The sequence below is a fragment of the Raphanus sativus genome, chromosome 7, assembly GCF_000801105.2.
Source record: "Raphanus sativus cultivar WK10039 chromosome 7, ASM80110v3, whole genome shotgun sequence".
NCBI lineage: Eukaryota > Viridiplantae > Streptophyta > Magnoliopsida > Brassicales > Brassicaceae > Raphanus > Raphanus sativus.
In genome coordinates, this window is record NC_079517.1 from 8,284,141 (window position 1) to 8,310,214 (window position 26,074).

Genomic DNA, 26,074 nt, shown 5'->3' on the forward strand with positions numbered 1-26,074 from the left:
TTTATGGTTGCACATCTAAGTTGTAATCTGAGTGATCATTTGCCTTTCTTTGCTGCTTATCATCTTACTAGACGAAAAATACTGATGTGCGTCTAAAAGCATATGCTTATGTATATGGGCAATGTCCATCCAACTAAAAAGAAACTTAGAGAGTTATGACTTAATCTCCCTTTGTTATCTTGTTGGATGTTTTCTTGGTCTTTTTTTTTTTTTTTGTTAACCCGAGTGTCCGGATTCCGTAGGAACCCGACTAGCGCCGACCACCGCCCCCACAATCTGAACCACTAAGGGTCCGGAGGGTTTTTACGGCAGCGGCGGCTTTCCGGAGGTCCAGAGGGACCATGTGAAAATTGACCACAATCGAACCTGCGAAAAGCGTATTGCGTATTGGTTGTTACCTCAACTGGCCTCTAGGCCAACCCGTGTTGGTTTCTTGGTTTTTTTTTCTTTCTCTAATCTATATTTTTTTATATTCTGATTTCGTTGCTCTAGTTGCGATTACACTAAAGGCCATATGGAGCAAACAACGAAACGACACAACATTGTTCATAACATATAGCTTCTCTTCTGCTCCTTCTCGTGTTGTTATTTGAGATGACGCCACCGGCTCTGTTGAACCTGCAGACAAACAAAACGATCTCGGAGATAATAATGTTTGGAGATTCACTCGTTGATGCATATTATAAGGATGTAAATTTTTAAGGGAGTCTGGAGAGAGAACACGGTTAGGGACTGTAGTATGATGGAGACTGGAGAGACGACACGGTTACCGCAACAATAGATGGGTAACAATTTAAGCAAAAAAAAAACAATAGATAGGTAAAAACCAAACCCTTCAAGGGTTCAACGAACCACTCAGTTTTATACTATATATTAGCATGTATTTTTAAAATATAGAGCTTTTTGAAGCCTATAACTAAAAACTATAAAATTCATTTTCTCAAACTCCAATTTAATGTGCCCTGTTTAGTACTGGATAATATGTCAGTGAGTGTACAATTTTCGATGTAAAAAATTTACTGATGAAAAGATATGTGACGGATCGACGGACAAATACATGAATAAATGGTACGACCACAGCAATTCACAAATTAGTACTAACAATATTGTTGGATGGTTATAAAGTAGCCGCATAAACTGGCTAACTAATGTCATTATGTGAAGGTCAAGGGGGAATATCTTAGGTTTATAAACGAATATGGAAACTGAAAGCGTAACTTCAAATAAGTTAAGGGTAAAGAAACCTTTAACAAACCATGACCGATGAATTGTTGTTTTCAAGCTAGTCATGGCGGAAGAATCTATATTATTAAAATTAAAAGTACCTTTTGATACTTTATTTTATTTTCGTTATTTTGTCTTTCTAATGATGTGGTATTTACAGAAATTATATGAATATGGAACAAGAAGAATACATGTGTTCGGTGACCCGCCACTAGGATGTGCCTTCACAGAGAACCTTATATAGCAAGAGAACCTGCAAGACGTTGTGTTTTATCTTTAGCAAAAAAAAAAAAAATTTAAAAATTTAGTTATCTGGCTAAAGTCCAATTTAACAAGAAAGAAAGAAATAAAAATTTGAAAATTTCCAACAATCTAACAAAGAAGGGATAGCTTAGGAAAAAGAGAGATTTATACTCTAAGTCACTTTTTGACTTTAAGCACCACAATAAGTCACTTTCCTATATTAAAACATTTTCTTCTAAGCGAAGGTCCAACTAGTTTCGGAATTTCGTTCTGGTTAGAAAGAGCAGTTAGGTCTCGTTTCTGTTTTGAATTTCAAATTTTTTATTTTTTTATTTTTAATATTAAAAACTGAAAAAGCGTGAGATATTTTTAGTTTTCCTCCCCACCAGCATCGATATTATCTCTATTCATAATTCCAGAGGCGGAGGCTTTGTTCCCCCATTAATCGCCGATAAACCGTATAAAAAGAAAGAGACTTTGTTTTAGGGTTCCGTTTGGCTTATTCCGTTCACAGACCACCATGAGGAGGAGTGCGCGCCGCCACGACAAAGGTTTGTTGCAATCGTTGGTTTAGTGTTTCGTTTTGCTCCTTCCCCTGTTTTCGGTTGTCTGTTGCATCGTCTGTTGCCCATTTACTTGTGTTGGTTTCTCGAAATTCACAAATTTGAATCGCTAGGTTTTTATTTTTTTTACGGATTTGGATTTATTTTGGATGTTTTGTGTTCCTTTGCGGAGAGGGATCCTGGTCCACTCTAATTTTCGAGCTAGGGTTTTTGTCGGGGTTTGATTTTGGGGTTATTGAGGTGTTTTGGGGTCAAGACTGGCATGCTTTTTTTCTGTGTTGTATGGATGATGAACCAGTTTTTTTTATTCTGCAGAGGAGGAAAACCACTCTGATGAACCGGATTCAAAACTCCCTAGGAGGTTATTTGCTACTAATCATTACCCAAGTCGGCGCTTGAATGTTTACTCGTCGCTGGAGAACCTGCTGGTTATGAGGGATGTACTTGGAGGTACCCCTGATATGAAGAGGCTGCTGGGTTCATGTTATAATGTACAATAATGTCGAGGCGTACCTATGTACAACTCTATCCTGACGTCCATATGTACAGCTACGTCGAATCGTACAAATGTACAACTATATCGAGTCGTACTTTTGTACAACTGTAGACCGAAAAAAGGATATATTCCATTGGCCAAATTGATACGCGGATTTAGCGTTAAAGCTAGGCAAGATAGTTGTAGTTAGGTTGTATTAGAGGAGGCTGGCCTAATGTGAAATGCTTGAGAAATATAAACAAAGTGATTCCTTCAAACAATAGTGTTTTTGTGTGTTTCGTTTGTATACTGCTGATTTGAATTTATATCTTTTTGGTCAGACGCTTGGGAAATGTAAACAAACATGACATTGTACATGTATACACAAAAATGACATTGTACATGTAAACAAACATGACATTGTACATGTGTACATGAAATTAAGTGTAGACTTGTACATAATTATCTTATAAGTTTGTAGACATGTGGACAACAAACAGGACATTGTACATATATACACAAAAATGATAGTGTCCATGAATACGACAAACAATTATGGTGTTAGCATCTTATAAGTTTGTGTACATGTAGACCACAAACATAAATTCATACGTGTGTACACAAAAATGCTGATGTCCATATGTACAAGTGTACTCGTAGAAGCATGTACGACTTCTGATGACCAACTCATCAAAACTGTTTGAGTTCAGTTCCACTGATGCACTAGGCTCAGAATTCTTTTCGCTAGATCCTCCTCCAGTTGGCTTACTTTTTCCTTCCAAACGGTCACTCAGAAGAGCCTTAATCTGAGAAAAAGTTAACATCAATCAGCATTCCTGAGTGCAAGGACACACGAGTTTGGTATAGAAATGTTATATGTGCAAAGCAAATTAAACTGACACAATGCCACTTATGGGTCTTCAATTTATATTTACTAAAACAGCTACAAAACCATGAGAAAATATGAAAATGTTCTGCATTTAAAGATGTTGAACCCATTTAGATCATCAACTAGTACCTTATGTAACTTGAAATTCACCCAATCATTTCTTAATAAATAGAAAAAAAATAAGTAAATAAGAATCAAGAAAGGAACAAAAACCTGCTTGTAAGCAAAATTAGCAATGGATTTAGCATCTCTAGCTCCTTGGTAATCAACAGGAGGCTTTCCAGGAACAAATACTTTAATGGTTGGGAACCCTTGAATACCATAATCCTGTACATAGTAGTAGAGTACATTGTGTTGAGTGAAAGAAAGTTAGAAGCTTTGGAAGATGACTAGTTCACAAGACAACAAACCTGAGCAACAGACTGGTGAACGTCAGCATCAATGGCTGCAACGGTAGCAACACCTTTCAAAACAGAAGCCACTTTCTCCCATGTTGGTGTAAGAGATTTGCAATGACCACACCATGGTGCAAAGAACTCTACCAACACTACTCCATTTGAATTAAGTACCTGACAATCATTTTAACAACATAAATTTCCTCATCCTGGTTTACCCAAATAACAATTTGTTAAATCATTAAAAAACTAAACTGGATCTGTAAACCACAGCTCATAGATCACTGTAAAAAATGGATGTTTTACCTTGGATTTGAAGTTAGAAGCAGTGAGCTGAACCACAGGAGAGGAAGATCCGTAAAGAGTGTTGGTGAGATTGAGGAATCCGAATAACAGAGAGAGGAATCTGAATAACAGAGAGAGGAGGGTGAGCAATGTTTACAGCAGATCTGGTGTTATTGAGAGCCATGGCGCAAACAGAGTATGCGGTAACGCTTCTTCGTTCTCAATCTCGGACTGAGCACAAATCATCTTCTTCCTTGCTCTCTGTAAGTCAAGCGCTCTCTCTCACCATTAATTTTTCCGATCTGTCTGAAATACGAGAGAGGAGAGAACTAAAATCAATAGATCAATGGAAAAGTTTTTTTGGTTTTTTGAGATTCAAAAAATAAAATTGAAAAAGGCAACGACTTTGGAGGCGTAGGGATGAATCTTAAAAAAAAAAGAATTTTAATTAGGTAAATTTGGGAAAGTTAATCTGGGACATCTATTATTTTTTAAAGATCAATGGCTGAGATAAGAGCCCGCCAATTGTCTTGTTTAGTTAGAGATTCTCATTGGTTGAGAGTTAACTACAAAAGCTGGTTCATTCGATTCCTAACTGATCTTTAAAGAAAAGTGCTCTAGTATAAGCAAGTGACTTATCTTGATATTTATAACTAGAAAAGTGACCTAGTATGTAATTATTTCTAGGAAGAATATTAGCTTTCTTAGTTAAATTTTAGAATATTTCTATATATACCACACTACGCTATACAAAATAATCTAATCTATTAATTTAGAGTTTTATATTTTATCTACTGTTGATAAGTTATTTTAGGACCATTTAATTAAATACTTAATATGATATATTTTATTGTTGCATTAGCTCTTAATAATCATAAAATATTAATAATAAATTAATTTTAATTATAAATTAAAATTTTAATTTTTATAACAAAATCTGTTGAAAAAAATCTAACAAAATCCTACAAAAGCTTCAATTTGTTTTTTAAAATAATGCATTATATTTTCATAATTAGTAATGCAATCTTACGATAAATTAATAACAATTAAAATTTATCATAAAAAGAAAAGAAAATCAAAATTATATGATATTTTATAAATTTTGTAACTATAGTTTATACCGCATTAAAATAGATGTGCTCTATAGATTAAATATTACAAAATAATATTAAATTGGTAAATTAACTGATTTTTTTTTTAAAATAGTTTCATTTAAATAAATTATTATTCATCATTAAAAATAGGTAAAATTGGTAAACTATGTAATATTTTATACAAAAACTAAAATTATTAACATATGTTAAACTTTTATATATACAACTATATATTATCATTTTACTTATTTTAAACCTCTCAACCATATATTATCTATAAATAATTATATACAAAATATAATAGTATATAACCAACCTTTAGTTTATGTATTATTTTAAAAAAACATTACTAGATAAATTGAAAACTTAATAATTAATTAAAAAATATTAATGACAAATCAATTTTACTTATAAATTTAAAATTTATTTTAGTTATAACAAAATCTGTTGAGAAAAATATAAAGAATCTTACCAAAAGTCAAATATATTTTTATAAAAATACTAATTAGTAACAAAAAAAATTCACAAATCATGTAATCTTCCAAACTAAAAGTAATAATTATGTAATTTACTAAATTTCTATTGACCAATTATATAGTTTTAAAAAATATATTAAAAACTGAAAATGATAATATTTGAAATTTCATAAAATTTAAAATCACAGAGGATACAATATAATTTTTTGAAGTGTAACACAAAAAACAAATAATGTTGTAAAAATAAAAAGTAATATAATATTTTTAAATCTTAATTCAGTGATAAAAAAATCATAACATCCAAAACATCATATATTGATAAATTTATTAAAATAATATGATAAATACTATGTATACAATTTACTAAAATAATATTATTTAAATGTATTTACTAATAAAATCTCGCAAAGTACTAAAGTGATAGATGTTAAATTATTATTTTTTAAAAAACACAATATTGAAATATATATCGTAATAAAATATCCATCTATTATATAACTAAATAAACTTTACAATGTATTGTCTGAAATTTGTAAAAATTAAAAAGAGATTATATATTTGATTAGTTCAGATTATAATTTATGTATCAAACTCAAAATATATTAATAAGTAATAACAATCAACAAGAATATGAAATGAATAAAACAAATCATTATATGACAAAAAATACAGATTACTATATCTTAATAATCACAAATAAGAAGTTTAAAAATAGATTATAAAAGTATACAATAAATAACAATAAATGTAATTCATATATTTAAAACTTCTATGGTAATATAAAAGCTATATATTCATAAAATGAAGAATATTTCCTCGTGGCTGAAGGACTAGCATTTGAACATGCTATTGCCCTTCATATGAGATGTGTGGTTTTGAATCTGATTCCTTCCAGTTGGTGTCGGCATCTGCAGATGGATCTGGCTTCTCTGATCTACATGTTATCCTCTCTGACATCTTTCTCTTATCAAATTCCTTTGATTATGTATTCTTTAGGTTTTGTTGTCGAGAGTTCTTACTTTTCGAAGATTCAGTAGCGAAAAAGCTCTGTCAGACTTGGTACTGAGTTGGTCAGCATTGGATTTTTTTTTGTAACACGAAATATATTAAAACTCAACAGTCTAAGTGGTTACAACATGAGCCATGGTCGACGATAAAACCGGAGTTAATCTCAACAGTAAGATGAGCAACAAAGAGTACATTAAAACATAATATAGGATGTTGGTGGGAGAGGCTTGCTCAATGTAAAGAAAACCTTGGATGATCTTCACTTTTATCCCTGAATTGAAAGCTCCAACAAAGATTTTTTTGTTAGTTTTAATGAAATCAATTAGGCTGTACAAAAAACAAAGACTTTTTGTAACAAAAATGACTTTAAAGTAGACTATAGAGAAATACTCAAAATTGCAATGCTAGGTGCAGCTTTTTTGGATACTCCATTAATCATTGCTAGACCATGCAATCATCTGGCTCAACTAGTTCGAGCTAGAATTCTCTAACAACCAAATGAGCCGTCATCAGAGCCGTCTCAAATTATTTATGGACCATGTTCAAAAAATATTAATGATATATCTAACGATAACGATGTAATAAAATAGTTTTAAAAGTTTTATAACTTTATTTATATATATTTGATATCTTTCTTTTGAAATTATCAGCTGTAAATTTAGTAGTATGTCTAAAAGTTTAAAATTTTATATCATAACTTATATATTTATTTTGAAAAATCTTAATGTTTTAAAAAAAAATCAACTCGGACCCTGTTCGATCGCTCCAGTTACACGTGCTGTTAGACGGCCCTGCCGTCATGAATTATCTATACTATTAAAGCAGAAAACCTCATAGGATTTTGCCCCTAGGTTTTTAAGTTATTTACAAGTGAATGTCATTGTTTTATTTAAAATTTTATTAATTATTCAAACCTAAAATTTTAATAATACAATGGTTTTGCATTATATTGCAAGTTATTTTTAGTTTAAATTATATTTTCCTTCTAAAATTAAATTAAATTTTATTTCAAATCAATTTTTAATTTAATTGATTGCTGAAGTTTGCAACCACAAAATATTTTTTAGAAATTTTCAGAGTAACATTTTTTATAGATATGATCATCCAAACTTATTAAAAATTACTAAACAAAATCATAAAAATTAAAAGCACATGATATAAACTTCAACTAGAAACACATATGTTATAAAAATAAATACGTAAAAATGAAAAAATTCCGCGCCTTGAAAGCGCGGATCAAAATCTAGTATACTTTAATCTTGTTTTTTGTGAAACAATTGTTTTAACCTAGACTAGATCTTGACCCGCGCTTTGGAAGCGCGGAATATTTTACGATCAAAAAATTCACTAATAACTTAACAAATATTTTGGTAATTTTTAAAAGTGTGTATTTAAAATATTTTTGCATTTAAATCAGCGTTTTTAAATTCAGCCCGATTGTGATTATACCGGTTAATTCGGAGATCTGACAATTCAATTTAGGTTTTTAAAATATTCATATTAAAAAAATTACTAAAACCCGAGATTAACCGATTGAACTGTTGGATGACCGATATGTAATCTAATTTGATTTAAATTGTAATAATTTCATAATTTGTAATCTTATACTCCAAATTTTAAAGTTCATTATTTTACAATTTATGAAAATATGACGTTTCTACAAAATTTTGAAAAGAAAATGATAGATATAACATAACTAAGATTAATTATTGTATTGTTTGGAAACATTGATAGTAGTATAAAAAAATATATTGTTTGGAAACATTGATAGTAGTATAAAGAAATAAATATATTGTTTGGAAACATAGATAATAGTATAAAGAAAGAAACATTAATGATTTAATGTAAGTTTAACTATAAAGTATAAAGGTGTATTTAATTTAAAAACTTACAAAATAAATGTTAGGTCCAATAGAATGTTTCTGTTTTAATAAGATAGATTGGTGACTAGTGATCTGGTTCACGTTTTAGAAAATATAGAAACCTCCGTTAAGAAATTTATAACTTTCTAATTACGAAAGAAAGGAAAAACAAATGGCAAGTTGAGTTATTTTACGATGGGTATGATCAACTCTTGAGCCAATTAATGATATCGGTGATTTAATATATTTATTTTACGTTGGGTATGATCAACATTTGAACCTACTACTAAATTATCAGTTTAATATCTCAAATAATGAATGCTTCAATCCGAATTCTAAAACTCAATTTATGGCGTCACTACTGTTTTTTTTCTTTCTCATTTTGTCCCTGCTGTAGGTGGGACTAAGCTACTACGCCACTTCAAAATTGTCGCTGTCGAGTTGTTATTAGATATAAACAAGAGCGATTCATTACGGGGTCTGTCTGTCTTCAACGACATACGAAAACAATAGCATAGACTGTAGTATAAGATGATCCCATAATTTATAGTTACATGACCATATATATATGTAGTAAATTAACTATGTTAGGTTTCTTATCTTTTCCACGAATTTTATGTTATGAATATCACATTATCCTAATTTCCCACTTCAGTTCACAATTTATTATTTTTTGAAAAATAAGTATGAACTTTAAAAAGTGAAATTATCTTCAGTCTTCAAACAACAAACGCTGCAAAGTAACTTAACACATGCATATATGTATATACATTGCCTTTTTGCACATTATTATAAAAACAAAATTATGTTAGATAGTAGTTGGCGATAATGTGGTTGTGTCATTAAATAAGTTTCACATTCTAGTAGCCTTGTCGATATAACTCATAAATTCTTAATTAACTTGATTTTTCAGCTAGTACAAGACCGTTGGCTTGCTATTTATAATCTACAACTAGATTATGACCCGCCCTAAAGGGCGGAAATTGGTTTGTCAAATTTCAATTAATAATATATGGTATATATATGTATATATAATATTATATATATTTTGTGTAACATTTATATATATATATACATATAGACATATATATATAATATTTTATTAAATATATATAGAATTTAATAGTGTTATAATTTGTGTTGTACTTGTTATTAGTTTGTATTTAATCTTCTTTCATTTTCAGTATAATAATTTGCCTTGTCACACCTTTTACCTTTTAACTTATACACATAGTTATGCCATTTTTCAAAAAAAAAACTTATACACATAGTCTCGTAAAATGTAATATATAAAAAAACATATTTAAAAAAATCTACTGACTATATGCCACCATTATTTGGTTGTTTGAACAAAAAAAAATCATGTTCTTGCATAATTGTGTATGTTGTGATATGATGTAGGTGAATAGTAAATATATGGAAGTAAAGTTAGTGATACTAACATGAGCCTATGTTGGTCTATGTCACAATTATTTGGTTTTTGGAAGATCAATGAGCATAAGCATACACGGTCTTTGTATGCTTACGTTGTAAATGAGTCAGATATTTTTTCTCTTATGTCTGGAATGATATGGAACTCGTTGATTTAAGAGTGGTTCAGTTTTATATGATCTAATTATATTAAGAGATTAACCAAAAATATTATAAAAGTGTTACTGGTTAGGTTTAACTAATCTATGTTGGTTAAGATTTGGTTTAATTTAAGTTGGTAAGTTGCATTGTATAGGAAGCATGATATATTCTAGCAACAACTATGAAAGAGTCCAAAATTTAAATGAGAACTTCAAATAGTAGATAATCCCTAAATTAATAGATTAGATTATTACATTTGGACCATCGCTGAACAGGTATTAATAAAAGCAAGCTTTTAAAAAAAAACTATAATTTTTTACTAATCTTCTCAAAATTGAGCATAAAAACAAACAGTGACACACATGCTAGGATTTAAACAAAATTGATACAGCCATTAAAATATAACTTTGATTCATCAGACACATAGCCAAATTATAGGCCAATCCAAATCTTTTCCTCATCACTTTCTTTCCAAGTTAATCCGGTAAGAAAGTTGAATCCCACTCTCATCCTAATTAAAATAACTTTATATTTTGAACACTGAAGATGACATGAATCAAACAACAACAACAAACAACAAAACAAACGGATAAGTCGAATCCGATAGAACAGCTATAAAGAAGGAGTGGTGTCAAGTGACACCACAAAAAGTTAATAAAAATTTGATTTGTACATAGATTACATAGGGAATTTGTAGCTAAGATGGTAAATTCCTCCTACTGAACCCACTAAAATCTGAGTTCTGAGTCTTTGTTGACCCCTACTTGACATTTTCATTTTACTTAAAACATATATTGACCCCACATAAAATTGGTGCTGGGTCCGCCGCTGACAACACCAGTCTGAACTCCTATGCCCGCAAAAAGTTAGAAAAAAAAATTATCCAGGAAATTAAGCAATCACCATATACACTGATGTGATGAGTCTCCAAGCGAAGTCACCGAAGGAGATGGAGCTCGCATACAACTCGAAACCCCGAACCACCTATCCATTTACTATTTTTGATGAATGGAACACGGTTAACTTCAAACTGCTGAATATCCAAATCTAAAATAGAACCAAGAGTGAACCCATTAAACTATTAAAGAATCTGGCTGGCTGCGATTCAATGGGGACTGTAAATAACACCGTGATAGAGAGAACTGATGAGAGAGAACGCCTGAGCTGCTTTGAAATGGCCATAGACAACCTCGTCAACCGCAATTCTTCCTTTCTCAAGGCACCAATCGCCGGGAGCATCAACACACATTGATAAACCACCGGTTAAACACACATCTACAAGGTATACTTACCCTCCGAAGCCCTCACGGTACCGGAATAAAGGCTGAGGAACTCCAAGACGCCGAGGGGCACCACCAAACCAAAATCCGTCACCACTCCGCTAACAAATCGAGCACGAACAGATCTGGAAGATCTTAGGCTGGATCTGGAAGAAAAGCTGATTCTCCGCCGCCACTCGCCACTATATCAACAAAGGGCCATCAAACGAGAAAACATATACCTTATTAAAAGCTCTAAAAACCGACCCTATAATCTGATATCTTTCTCATTTACATTGTTTTGATCATCCATTCTTATATATTTTGATCATTTAGGATAGCATTTAGACATGTTTAGGTTGCATTGCATTACATATGTCTTTATCAGGTGATGAAGAAGTCAATATGGTGACTTTGGAGTGTTTGGAGGTGGTTTCAAAGCAAGATTTGTGATTTTCGAGCATGGCCAAGTGTACTAGCGGCATGTAGCAGCGGTGTTCTCAGGCCACTTGAAAAGGAGCCAAGTCCTTGTCCAAAATCGGCTCTCTACCAGCGTGTTGTTGAGGATCATATATTTTAAATGTCACAACGGTTTCGTGCACCTACCCGGTGGCCAGATGTCGATGCCAGGAAGCCACTATAGCCTTGCGTCGGTTTAGTGGAGTGGTGTCAGCAAGCCGCTGCGGCCGTTCAAAAAGTCAGCATTCGAAGATTGAATAGACTTTTTACCTATTTCACCCTCACTTTTAAGATTTTATAATATATTGAGATCTAATCTTAGATCTTATCTTGTTTTCTCTCTCAATTCATTGTTATTTTGGTGAAAGATTAAATCTTTAGTCTCATTTCATCTTATTTCCTCGTGTTTGATTGATAAAACTTGCTTCTAATCATGATTAACCGCTATAGCTTTGAATCATCCAAATACAAAAGCATTTTTTCTATTATATTTTCTGATATCCCCAAAGACGCAGAATATAAGAGTGGGCAAACTAGCACGTAGTGCAAGGAAGCAACCGTCGTTTGTTGTCCATATGGATTCAGAGCTACCAAGTTGGTAGACAGAGTCTACGTGAGTCTGTTTTTATGTTGCTGCCAAAAAAAAATATATCACGTGTATATAATATATAGAAAGTTACCTTCTTCACACCAGTTTTGCGGTAGTATCACCTGTTGCGTGTGATCCACATAGCTATCCTACACCTTCATTGGTTTTTCAGTTACGCATAACTGCGCATGATGAGTCGTTAATTCGACCTTTAAAAGAGCTCTAAAAGTAATAGTTTTAAACAAATTAGGGATTTTGAATAATAGTTTTAAATAAATTAGAGATATATGTGTATTTTTTTTTAAAGAATTAGGGATCCAAATCTTTCACTTAGCTATGTTTATAACCGGCCATGATTAGTTGGTGACGGAAGAGAGACCAAACGATTATAGCAACAATATCTTACATGTTGTTGAGTTTGATAGGATCAAGAAGTCTTGGTTATTATCCGTATGTATTATTTTAAGAGGTGTTTAAGATTTTTCCACAAAGATTAAGAAAAATAAACTTTTTTTATGCAATTTACCTGGATAATTATAATACAACTAATATTAACAATAAGAAAAAATGCAATATTTTTTAATTGGTCACAAATTTTAAATGATATTAAATCTTATCTAAAATTGTGAAAACATCACTTATTATGAAACAAAATTAAAATATCTAAATACCACTTAAAGTGATACGGAGTATTTTTTATGATGACGTTGAAGTTGTAGCTCAAAGATTCTAGCATGCATGAGATCCTTTAGTTAATTAGTTATATCGCATTTCAATGTAACCTAGCTGACGGATTAGATTAAGTGGATTACAAATGTCTAATATATCTTATCTTTATTAAAATTAATTAATACCGGGCGATTTGTTGTTTTAATATATTAACCATAAGAAATTAAGTCTTTTTTAACATTCATTTATTATAATATTACAATTATTAGGAATATTACATAGACGATTCGATAATCGACAATATTACATGCCTTATGAAGATCTACGCTTAACTGCATCATCTGAGTCGTCCTATGAAGATCCACGCCTGACCAGATTTACTTGCACCATGTTGAAGATCTCTTGTAATCATTCCTTCCATAATCGCATAATTGCCTGTAATCATGTCTTCCATAATCTGCATAGTTGCCTAATAAATCGAACTCTCTCCGGAACTTGAAATTTGGAATTGAGAAAATCTTGCAATAAATTACATAGTCTGAGAATCGAACCCCTGACCTGGTGTAGAAACCTTTAGACCTTAACCATTAGGCTAAAGTGCTTCCACAATACATTAAGTCTATTCCTTTTAAAATAGACTTTGCAGTTTGAACCAAACCTAAACAAATCGAGTGATCATAATTAAAATAAAGTTGATAGAATATCTTTTTAGATGATCAGTATGAATGTACATGTATCCCTGAAACGATCCTAAACTAAATTTAATCACTGACATGATTTTTTTATCAAATCCATTTAAAAATGTTCTTAACTATATGAAATATATTTAAGTTCTATGTTTTATAAATATAAGAAAATAGATATTAAAAATCTATTAATTTTATCAAATAAACCAAATTTCAATTTAAACAGAAATACTATTTTGTTTCCTCTGTTTCATATTAAGTATCGTTAAAGAGTAATATATTTGTTACGGAATAGATGTTGTTTGAGGATTTAAATACAATTTATGCCATTAATTTTATTTTTTAAACTTACATAAATTAAGGGAAAAATCAATATATTTCTACTAATTAATTAAAGGCAAAACTAAATATTTAACATTTTTTAATTAGCGTGAAAAAATTAGAACATCTAATTTAAAAGGGAGGGAGCATCATTTATTATGAACCAGAAAAAATGAAAAAGAAACAAATGCCTAATCTACGTTTAGTAACAGCCTTTAACGTTCGCCCTAATTTTCTCTCTCGGGTTCGAGAATCAAGGCGCCGTCAACCACCATCTTCCTCGACGCCGGTGAGGCCTATGGCTGCCGGCGTCGGGATCTCTTGTTCAGCTCTTGTTCCTCACCATCGTCTGCTCGTTTTATTGAGCTATCCTTCGACGTCTCCCTCCTCGGTGGCCCTCGCAACGACGGATCTCTTTTGAGACTGTCTCTCCCCGTGAGAAGAGGAGGTTCGTGTTTCCGTTTCAGAGCCTTGACCATCGACTCTGTGACTTTCTGGGGGGTTCCCCACCGCTCCGCCGTGCTTATCAGCTTCAAACCATGTGCTCCACATCCATGCCGCAGCTTCTCCAGATCAATGTCTCTCTGACCAATCCGTCCACCATCCATACAGCCTCCGCCGCTCCTAGTGCTCGGTCGTCGTTCCATATTGCAACTGCTCTTCTCTCTTTTGGATCTTGGTACTCTACAGCCATGTGTAAGTGGGGTTCCACTGTTGACCAAGGCTTCAGATCTGTACCGAAAGCTGTTAGAGCTTAAGTTAGTGAGCAGAGATTATTTGAGTGAGGTTTTGCATAGGATGCTAAGGTTTTCGGGTGGATTCACCGGACTTCTTTTTGTGCAAATGATATTGTATTCTGCTTGTGTGAAGCCTTTACCGATGGGTTCATCAGGATCAGTCCTATTTCGAGTTTCTTCCTCATTTGGAGAGAAAATCTCGTCACCATATTCTTTTTCTATGGAAAGAGATGTTTCCTTGGCAACAATGCCGAGTGTCTGCTTCAGTTTCCTCATCGGTTTGTATTCTTGTGTAGCGGTCTCCACGGGACCTGAAGATGCAATCGAAATCACTTCGGTGGTTCTCGTTGATGAGTTCTGGACCTTAACGTCACGTGTGACTATTTTCATGCTGTACGACTTTGTCGTGAAAGCTTTTTCGACGCATTCAAACTTCGTTTGAATTCTCTATCATCTTCGATTGAAGACCTATCCTGCTTAGTTAATTTATCTGTTCTAGTTTATGTTTACTATCAAAGAGGATGGATAATTCCCTTTTTTTATTGTATTGCAGAAGATTAAGTATGAATGAAAGTAAGTTTGTGTTTCAAAAAAAAAAAAACAAATGCCTAATCTTTTGTTGTAAGCCAACAGCTATTCTCTTTTAGCCAAAAAAAAAAACTAGATATTCTTCAATTTAATATTGTGGTATGTTACATGAAGCAGGATGAACAATTCCATGATAGACAACAGAATGTGAATAGCAAGTTGAATACTCAATTAATGCGTTCTGCTTTCACCGAGCAGAGAGTATTTAATTCGTATGTCATCTAAATATTACAGCGATTATAATTCCCGGTTAATTCTGTCTTGTCTGAAGTCTACCACAAGTCCACAACATCTCCACCACGCAGTGCATATATATACATGTGTGTGTGTGTGCGCCTATATAGAACAAGCGTGATGACATAAAAGAAAAGTTTATATAGTTCTCTCTTTGTCCTGGTTCAAAGCAAACATTTCTTTTAGTAAATCTTGTCTTATTTACCTTACAATAAAGCAAACATGAAAGACAATACAAGCTGGTCCTGTTCTTGTTTTTCAGTGAAACTATGCTTGTTGTCCCTTCTCTTTCTCACTGAGACACTCGTCGCCATAAAGCTACCGCCAAACTTGAAGTTTCCAGCGCTAATAGCTTTCGGTGACTCCATTGTCGACACCGGAAATAATAACAATGTCAAAACCGTAGTTAAGAGCGATTTTCAGCCTTACGGTATCAATTTCCAAGGCGGAGTTCCCACCGGGAGATTTTGCGACGGACGAGTCCCCACCGATTTGATTGGTTCATTCTCGTGATTCTATTCATTTCTAGAGATAATACTCTACTCGTATTTTTTTCAGCTCTATTAAAAAGAGAGATGTCAAAAGAAACATGGATTTCCACATTTAAAAACGACTTCTTAGGATATGACCGGCTTTGAAATTTTGGTGACAATAATAAACATTTACTAAATTGATTTTTAAAAAAAAACTAATTTAGAAATCTATACTTATATTATCTTCAGAAAATTAGTAAACCAAAACTAACTGAGCTATACAGAGATTCAGCTTAAAATTGGGCACAAGTGATGTTACATGTTAGTGACGCCTGCAAATCATTTGAGCAATCATTCGTTTTTTTCTTTTTGTTCATTTCTGGACAACTAGGTGTTTTCCTGCACCATGTGCAGAAATAAAAGTTTTAAAATATAATTTATTTTAAAATACAAATTTTATTAATTTTTTATTTTGTTAATTTTTGATTTTATTATTTGCTTACAATATATAATCTTAATTTAATCATATGTAAAACTTTAAGATTAAAAAAATATTTTTATTCAATGTATATTTAGTAATATATATGTATATCTTTTTCTAAAATATATTCATTCAAATTTTGTAAATGTAAGAGAAAATTTTGTTAAGTGTATAATTATCAAAACATAAAACTAAATAATTTTCTAAAATTTATGGATATTAAAAATAAACTAATAGTATTGGATTAGAAAATTACATTTAAAAACTGTATAATTTTGAAGAATTGTTTTACTAATAATAATTATAAAATATAATTAACTTTTGAAAATACAAAATAATATTATATTTCTATTTATAACATTATATTATTTATTGCTAAATTAATGATGATCTATGAGTTATTACCATATTTTTAAAATTTACTAAAAATACAAATCAATAATAAATGTAAATGTCTATGTCACTATTTAAAGAAAATTATATATATTTTTAAAAATGCATAGTATTTTGAAGAATTGTTTTTAGTAATAAAAATTATATACTTATAAAAATATAGCTAAATAATATTTCGAAATTTTAATTATTATTATATTTCTATTTAATTTATTATTTATTGTTATATTAATTATGATATATAAATTATTGCCATATTTTAAAAACTTACCTTAAATATAAATCAATATTAAATGTAAATATGTCATAATTATCTTTAAGTTATTACCATATTTTTAAAAAATTATCTTAAATATAAATCAACACTAAATGTAAATATCCATGTCATAATTTATTTCAAGCCATGTCATCAATGTTGGTGTGCCATGTCATAATTTTTCTTTCAAAATTAATATGGTGATGACACATGTCAAAATCACTTCTCAAATATAGACTAGGGATAGTTAAAGACAAGGCTAGTGACATTGACTCAATATGCATACCAACTTTTGTTAGGATTAGGAAAGCTAGTGTTCCACGGAATATTGATTTTTATTTAAAGTTGAAAATGACGCTATTTGTCTTTATATATGACGCTATTTGTCTTTATATATGTTTTCTTCTTATTTGCAGCCGAAGAATTGGGAATAAAATCAGTTGTACCTGCATATCTCGATCCAAGTTTAAAGACTGAAGATATTTTAACCGGTGTTTCATTTGCGTCGGGAGGTTCTGGTTACGATCCTTTAACACCTAAACTCGTGGTAATGCTATATATTATATGTAATGTGACGATCATTTTCGTTTTGAACAACTTAATCTGACGATCATATAATTATTATTTATAAGCTAATACCTACAGTATGAAAATATTTGATTTGATATTTACCTATCTAACTTGGTCTTCTTTGTATTTGTTAATGGTTTTAGGCAGTAATATCATTAGAAGAGCAATTAAAATATTTCGAGGAGTACATAGAGAAAGTGAAGAATATAGTTGGGGAAGAAAGAAAAGGGTTCATATTAGCCAACAGCTTGTTCTTATTGGTCGCAGGCAGCGACGACATAGCCAACACTTACTATGTCCTCCGTGCAAGACCTAACTACGACGCCGATTCGTACACTACTCTTATGGCCAACTCTGCCACAGATTTTGTAAATGTAAGCTTCTCTCATATTTTACATATTTTCTGTACGTATATATTATATTTCACAATAAGTAGTATACATCTGTTCAGTGATAATCTAACAAAAAAGTTATTATTCAGTGCTTTATACTTCTGTTCATGTCATGTAATCTTGTATGCCTACGGCTCAGAATATTTATAGCGTTGTTTTTCTACAGTATGCATGTGTAGATAGAAAGAATTATGTAACTGTGAGCTTTTTGAAATTTACTGTCACAAATATTTCTAAAAGTATCAAATTTATGGTTACCTACCATGCTACCAAATATTATCACCTTTCATATCACTTTTAATTTTACTTTTAAGGGGTTCACACATTTTAGGTAGGATGAAGGCCAATAACATAGGGAAAATTTTTTTACCGACTAACTATATTATATTTTCTCGTGACATATATATAACTTTCATGGCATTAATATTGGGGGCATAACATGTATAGATTGATCATATGTCTTATCCTTCTCCTTCTTTCATCTCTGATAGAATATATAATTATACGAGGATTGAGTATTCTATCGGTTTATTAATTAACAGATTAGTTTTTCAATTACAATAACAGAAACTATACGGATATGGAGTGAGAAGAATAGCCGTGTTTGGTGCACCGCCACTTGGTTGTGTACCATCACAGAGAACCTTAGGAGGAGGTCTTTTGAGAGAATGTGCTGAGAATTACAACGAAGCAGCAAAGCTTTTTAATTCAAAGATCTCCGCAAAATTGGATTTGTTGCATAAAACTCTACCGGGTATCAAACCGGTCTACATTAATATCTATGACCCTCTTCTCAATATCATCCAGAGTCCTGCAAAATACGGTAACACCTTACAATTTGTATTTAAATCTCTTGTAATAGATTGATATAGAATATGTACTAAGTCTTTGGGTTGTTGTAGGATTTGAAGTGTCTAATAAAGGATGCTGTGGAACTGGACTCGTAGAAGTTGCTGTCCTGTGCAATAAAATCACATCTTCTGTATGTTCTGACTTGTCTAGCCATGTGTTTTGGGACAGTTATCATCCCACAGAAAAAACTTACAAAGTGTTAATCTCACTGTTGATTAGCAAATTTATTGATCAGTTTGTCTGAATATAAACTAAAGTTCATTTCGTAGTGATTGATTATATTTCATCATGTTTTGTCTTATACTGTTTGGAAACTGTATTTGCTCTAATAAAGGTTGTTTCATTTTGGAGAAAACAATATAGTTTTTAATCATAGTTAGGGCAGTCATCTTGATTTTATAAAATTTGTACTAATTTGGGGATTTAATTTCTGGTGGAATTCTTTTTACCTTTGATAACATGTCTCAACATCTAGAGTTATATATTCAATATACAAAAATTGTGTGTGTGTGTGTGGGGGGGGGTGGGGGGGGGATTAACTATTTTGCATGTCTAATATTTTCCCATTATAGACTTCTCCGTTTATGTAATCATCAACATCATCTTCTCTCCACTTCTCATATGCTCTAACACTTTGATCTACAGCTTGCACGCCCTATTCTACAATCTCTTCATTACAAGAAAGAAACGAACAAAAGGTAAGCAATTGATCCTGATGTTTGATGTTCTAACTGACTTTTAATATTTCGAAATTCTAACATAAAATGGTTTTTACCTATGTTCGAACTTTTATGTCTTTTAGGCAGCCTATTATGGTTGAGATTAAGTACACTATCCACTTGTTTGCCACGATTAAAATTTTGAAAATACCCAATCAATATCTAAAAAATGTTTCAGTCAGGTTAATTCTGTCTTGTCCGAAGTCCACCACAGCCATACGACATCTCCATAACGCAATGCATAAGTATATATGTGAGTCTATATATGAACAAGCGTGACGACATAGAAGAAAATTTTATGCAATTCTCTCTTTGTCCTGTTTCAAAGCAAACTTTTCTTTTTACATAACTAGATGTGAAGACCCGCACCTTTTCTCATAAGATAATGGCTGGTACCAGACCTAAAAAAGAGATTATAGAACCTAGGCCAAAATTCCTCACAGTAAGCCATCCACACCACAATGCTTCACTATTGACACGTAGCACTCGAATTTTAACTAATGCGTTTTGCTTTCAAACAGAGCAGGGAGCATTCCCATATGAGGATATCATCTGGAAGTTTTATGACAAACATACGTACGCACTACGCATTAATAAAGTTATATACATGCTTGGAGTCGCACTCTACTGGCAATACGTGTTTTGACATACTCCCTAATAGTTTGTCTCTTAAAGCAGCCTGTTATGGTTGAGATTAAGTACACTACCCAGTTGTTTGCTACGATTAAAACTACGAAAATAACCAATCAATATCTAAAAATGTTTCAATCAACTGGTTAATTCGTCTTGGCCGAAGTGTACCACACGTCCACGACATCTCCACAACGCATTGCACATATATACATATGTATGTGCGTGTGTCTATATATAAATAAGCGACACAGAAAGAAAAGTTTGCAATCCATCTTTTATTAAAATCTTGTTGTTTATAAGTTTACCATAAAGCAAACATGAAAAGCAATACAAGCTGGTCTTGTTCTTGTTTTATATTGAAACAATGCTTGTTGTCCGTTCTCGTTCTCACTGAGACAGTCGTGGCCATAAACCTGCCCCCAAACTTGACAATTCCAGCGCTAATAGCTTTCGGTGACTCCATTGTCGACACCGGAAATAATAACAATATCAAATCGATAGCTAAGTGCAATTTTCAGCCTTACGGCATCAATTTCCAAGGCGGAATTCCAACCGGGAGATTTTGCGACGGACGAGTCCCCACCGATTTGATAGGTCATTTCTAGATATTACTTTACTCGTAAATATAACGACCGTTAGTTATTAGGGCACAAGTCATGTTCAGCAAATTATTCGAGCAACAATTTGTTTTTTATTCTTTTTGTCAGTGGACAGTACTCAAAGACAAAGCTAGTTAGAGCATCATTATTGGTGGGCAAGTGAAAAGGTCCTAACTTTTTTTTTTTTGTCCTAACCCTTATATAGGGGTTTTTTTCTCTTTTTTCTTCTTGGTCCTCTCTCCTTCTCCCTTAAAGGCTGTCTTAAGGACAGACCAATAATGATGGTCTAACACTGAATCAATAGGCCAGATTTTGTTAGGAATATTGGAGCATCGTCAACCGAGAAGCTCTAAACATAGCTCTAGTTATTAAAACAATAAAAGAAAAAAAAAGTGGAACAAAACTTGGGTTCACCTGTGGTGAACTCTCAAATTCACCTCAATTGTTAGCACCAATCAAAATGCCATGTAAGATTAATAAAAAAAGGAAACAAAATTAAAAAAAAAAGAAAGAAATAAAAAAGACATAGACTAATTTTTTTAACGCCATCCATGGCTTCTTCTTCATCACCTATACAAAATATTGAAAGCTTTTTTATCATCCACACAAAATATTGAAGCTTTATTTGTCAAATTGGTAAACCCAAAACACTAAACCCTAAATCCTTAGGTAAATTCTAAAAACTAAACCCTAAACCCTTGGATAAACCCTACATCCTTGGATAAACTCTAAACCTTTGGAATATCTCTTTATCCAAGGGTTTAGGGTTTACCCAAAGGTTTAGGGTTTAGTATTTTGGGTTTAGGGTTTAGTACTTTGTGTTTAGATTTAAGATATAAGGGAAGAGGATTGTAGACACCAATTTAACAAATAAAACTTTCAATATTCTGTGTAGATGATAAAAAAACTTTTAAAATTATGTGTTGGTGACGAAGAAGAAGCCATAGATGGCGTTACAAAAATTAGTCGACGTATTTTTCACTTCTTTCCTTTTTTTTTTTTAATTTTGTTTTCTTTTTTTACTAATCCTACATGACACTTTGATTGGTGCTAACAATTGAGGTGAATTTGAGAGTTCACCATAAGTGGTGAACCCAAGTCTTGTCCAAAAAAGTGAAACAGAAGGAGAAATTAGAAGAGAGCAGCTCTCTCACGAAAGCTTTGACTCATTTTTTGAGAGCATATTCTAATAATTGTCTCCTTTCTAGTGGTCTACTATTTACATCTAAGAAGTTAATCCTCATATTTAATCATACCATTGTTATATTAGAAGAGACACATTATTTAGAAACCAACCAATGCTAATGTTCTTAGTGTTCCAAGGAATATACATAGCTGGTTAGTTTCGGGGATTACGGGCTTGATTGGAATGAGTTGTACTTTTGTACTTCTTTTGTAGAATTTCGTATATAGGTTTTAAAATATTTAATTATCTATTTATCAACTTTCTAAAACTAAGATATAAATACTCTAGATATTTTGCTTCTGAAGCTAAAAGGAAAAGAATGAAAGAAAATTTGTAGCTTTAAAAAATCTCTTCAAAGCACAATTGGAAGAAATTTGTGCTTTAGAAAAGAATTTAGCTCGAGGAATATTCTACAGCATTTCTAAAACATTTATCAATCATCACCGTGAAATCGCCTAACTTTTCTAATAGTTACACGGAAATATATTCTAGGCAATTTTGTAATCATTCTAGGCAATTTTGTAATCTTAGAGACTTTCTAAAACACTATTTGTCTATATTTGCTTTCTTCTTATTTGCAGCTGAAGAATTTGGAATAAAATCACTTGTACCAGCATATCTGGATCCAAGTTTAAAGCCTGAAGATCTGTTAACCGGTGTATCATTTGCGTCGGGAGGTTCTGGTTACGATCCTTTAACACCCAAACTCGTGGTAATGTTCTAAACATATGTAATCTAACTGAGATAGTATGGAAATATTTGATTCTATATTTCTCTATCTAATTTGGTCACGTTTTGTATTTGTTGATGGTATTAGGCAGTAATATCATTAGAAGAGCAATTAAAATATTTCGAGGAGTACATAGAGAAAGTGAAGAATATAGTTGGAGACGAAAGAAAAGACTTCATATTAGCAAATAGCTTATTCTTATTGGTCGCAGGCAGCAACGACATAGCCAATACTTACTATGTTCTCCGTGCAAGACCTCAATACGACGTCGATTCGTACACTACTCTTATGGCCAACTCTACCACCGATATTGTGAATGTAAGCTTATAGCCAGCCTTATCTCATATTTTACATATTTTAGATATTTTGTATATATTATATCTCAAATATGTAGTATGCTTTTAATTTATCCTCCGCTAATACTATTGAAAGCGTAAACAAAATAATCATTTGCAGTTTACTGTATGAGCGTAAACAACGTAAAAAAAGATGCAAAAAGGTAGTAAGAGTCCAACAAAAATGTTATTATCCGTGACTAATACTTCTATTTATGTCATGTAATATTATATGACGACGCCTCAGAATATTTGTAGCATGTTTTTTACAGTATTCATGTGTAGATAGAAAATTTTACTATAACAAATACTTATTCAAAGTATCAAATTTATGGCCACCTACCTAATATTATCACCTTTCATATCAATTCTAATTTTTGGCTAGGATGAAGGACAATCACGTAGAGAAAAAAAGTTACTGACTAACTATTTTATATTTTCTCGTGACATGTAACTTTAATGGCATTAATATTGAGCGCATAACATGTGTAGATTGATCATGTGTTTTATCCTTTTCCTTCTTTCATCTCTGATATAATATGGAATTATACGTGTATTGAGTATCTAAATATCGTTTATTAAATTAAGATTAGCTATTCCTCGATTGCAATGACAGAAACTATACGGATATGGAGTGAGAAGAATAGCCGTGTTTGGTGCACCACCACTTGGTTGTTTACCATCACAGAGAACCTTAGCAGGAGGCCTTTTGAGAGAGTGTGCAGAGAATTACAACGAAGCAGCAAAGCTTTTTAATTCAAAGATCTCCAAAAAATTGGATTTGTTGCATAAAACTCTACCGGGTATCAAACCGGTCTACACTAATGTCTATGACCCTCTTCTCGATATCATCCAGAATCCTGCAAAATATGGTAACACCTTAAATTTTATATTTGAATTTGTTGTACTAGATTTTTGTCTTTAATGTAAAATATGTACTATGTCTTGAGTTGTTGTAGGATTTGGAGTGTCTAATAAAGGATGCTGTGGAACTGGACTCATAGAAGTTGGTCCCCTGTGCAATAAAATCACAGCTTCTGTATGTCCCGACTTGTCTAGCCGCGTGTTTTGGGACAGTTATCATCCCACAGAAAAAACTTACAAAGTGGTAGTCTCACTCTTGATTAGCAAACTTGTTAATAAGTTTGTCTGAATTTAAAACTAAAGTTCACCTCGTAATGACTGATTATAGTTCATCATGTTTGATCTGTAGTTTTTGGAAATTTTAAGTTTGGCTAAATTTAAAACTAAAGGTCATCTCGTAGTGACTGATTATATTTGCTCTAAATAAAGGTCACTCATCATGTATGGTTTGTAATATTTGGAAATTGTATCTGCTTTTAATCAAATTAATATTTAATACTGTTTTCATTTTTCATTTTGGAGAAATCAATTAGGGGGGTGTATTCAACCGAGAGTTTCAGGTGATTTGTATTAAAATGACAAATCCACTGTTATTCAAACATGAATTTTAAAAACTCATTTAAAATCCACTGTTATTGAATTTGACATTTCGTAAAGTACTCTAAAATCCACTGTTATTGAAAATATTTTAAGTTGTGGGATTTTAAAGTTTTGAGGTGATTTTAGGGTGTTTGGGTGGAGTTTCTTAGTTAAAAAAAAAATAAAACTCAAATTCCATTGTTTTATGTGATATTCTAGAGTAGTTTAACAAAAATCATCTAAATCTCTGTAACTTATTAAAATCATCTAAAACTCCATTAAAAATCAAATCACATCAAATGCTAAATTAAATACATCCCCCTTAGAGTTTTTTTATTATAGTTAGTGCAATCATCTTATTTTTTAAACTTAGGGGGGTGTATTCAATTTAACATTTGATGTGATTTGATTTTTAATGGAGTTTTAGATGATTTTAATAAGTTGCAGAGATTTAGGTGATTTTTGTTAAACTACTCTAGAATATCACCTAAAACAATGGGATTTGAGTTTTAATTTTTTTAACTAAGAAACTCCACCCAAACACCCTAAAATCACCTCAAAACTTTAAAATCCCACAACTTAAAATATTTTCAATAACAGTGGATTTCAGAGTACTTTACGAAATGTCAAGTTCAATAACAGTGGATTTTAAATGAGTTTTTAAAATTCATGTTTGAATAACAGTGGATTTGTCATTTTAATACAAATCACCTGAAACTCTCGGTTGAATACACCCCCCTTATATCCAGTTTCGGGTTTAATTGCTGGTTGATTTCTTGTACCCATTGAAAATATATGTGTCTACACCTAGAGATTGTATAATCATATTTTAAAGAGTTTTCGTATTGAAATTCTTTTTAATAACTTTATATATATATATATATGCATGTGTATATTATGGATCGATCAGATATCTATGTTTTAAATATGAGTATTTGTGATCGCTTTGTTTTGATGGATAATAAGTTATAGTATTTGTTTTGATTCGTGAAGTTATGGATATACGAATTTTTGGGTCGAATCAAAATGAACAACAAATTGGATCAAATTTTAAGGAACATTTTATCCACCCTATATAATTTAACAATTTACTAAAAAAAGAGACTTGAGTAATAAATTATATTCACAGACTCTTATAATTTTCTTTTTTTTTTGACAAAAAATAATTTTCTGCAGTAGACTTAATTAATTTGTATCTTCTCTTGATATGTCAACCAATCACGCGTTGAATTAATTTGTTAGGTGACCACAGAGTATAAAATGTTGTACATTTCGGGCGTGTAACTTCTAGAATTATATTTGAACACTTCAAACACGGCTTTCCAAAAAAGTTCACAATCGTTTAAAAAGCTAGGATATTGTAATGGATGCTGTCATCAACACG

The 26,074-nt window shown here is 31.8% G+C and overlaps 2 protein-coding genes across 4 annotated transcripts; both read left to right on the forward strand.

The window, feature by feature from the left end:
* Positions 1-15,718: 15,718 nt before the first annotated feature.
* Positions 15,719-20,493, forward strand: LOC108835133 (GDSL esterase/lipase EXL3). Of its 3 annotated transcripts, XM_056990432.1 has the most exons (9): positions 15,719-16,127; positions 17,648-17,778; positions 17,945-18,175; positions 18,761-19,016; positions 19,096-19,175; positions 19,691-19,743; positions 19,947-20,017; positions 20,118-20,206; positions 20,286-20,493. In XM_056990432.1, exons 1-9 carry the CDS (start codon positions 15,851-15,853, stop codon positions 20,454-20,456), a joined length of 1,359 nt encoding a protein of 452 aa, XP_056846412.1. In that variant the 5' UTR covers positions 15,719-15,850; the 3' UTR covers positions 20,457-20,493. The 3 variants fall into 3 exon arrangements, 2 of the variants coding, with proteins under 2 accessions (XP_056846412.1, XP_056846413.1); XR_008936523.1 differs by lacking the exon at positions 19,947-20,017 and having other exon boundaries at positions 15,723-16,127; positions 20,286-20,409; XM_056990433.1 differs by lacking the exons at positions 19,691-19,743; positions 19,947-20,017; positions 20,118-20,206; positions 20,286-20,493 and having other exon boundaries at positions 15,723-16,127; positions 19,096-19,395.
* Positions 20,494-20,710: 217 nt separating this feature from the next.
* Positions 20,711-24,591, forward strand: LOC108815281 (GDSL esterase/lipase EXL3-like). The gene is made up of 5 exons (XM_056990434.1): positions 20,711-20,991; positions 22,764-22,894; positions 23,000-23,230; positions 23,864-24,119; positions 24,207-24,591. The coding sequence occupies exons 1-5, from the start codon at positions 20,715-20,717 to the stop codon at positions 24,398-24,400; spliced, it is 1,089 nt and encodes a 362-aa protein (XP_056846414.1). The 5' UTR covers positions 20,711-20,714; the 3' UTR covers positions 24,401-24,591.
* The last annotated feature ends 1,483 nt before the right edge of the window (positions 24,592-26,074 follow it).

Coding starts and splice junctions, on each gene's coding strand:
- LOC108835133 (XM_056990432.1), top strand. CDS start 15,851: ATGAAAGACAATACAAGCTGGTCCTGTTCTTGTTTTTCAGTGAAACTA. Junction 16,128..17,647: donor AGTCCCCACCGATTTGATTG/GTTCATTCTCGT, acceptor TCTTATTTGCAG/CCGAAGAATTGGGAATAAAA. Junction 19,017..19,095: donor CCAGAGTCCTGCAAAATACG/GTAACACCTTAC, acceptor GGGTTGTTGTAG/GATTTGAAGTGTCTAATAAA.
- LOC108815281 (XM_056990434.1), top strand. CDS start 20,715: ATGAAAAGCAATACAAGCTGGTCTTGTTCTTGTTTTATATTGAAACAA. Junction 22,895..22,999: donor CTTTAACACCCAAACTCGTG/GTAATGTTCTAA, acceptor TGATGGTATTAG/GCAGTAATATCATTAGAAGA. Junction 23,231..23,863: donor CTACCACCGATATTGTGAAT/GTAAGCTTATAG, acceptor TTGCAATGACAG/AAACTATACGGATATGGAGT.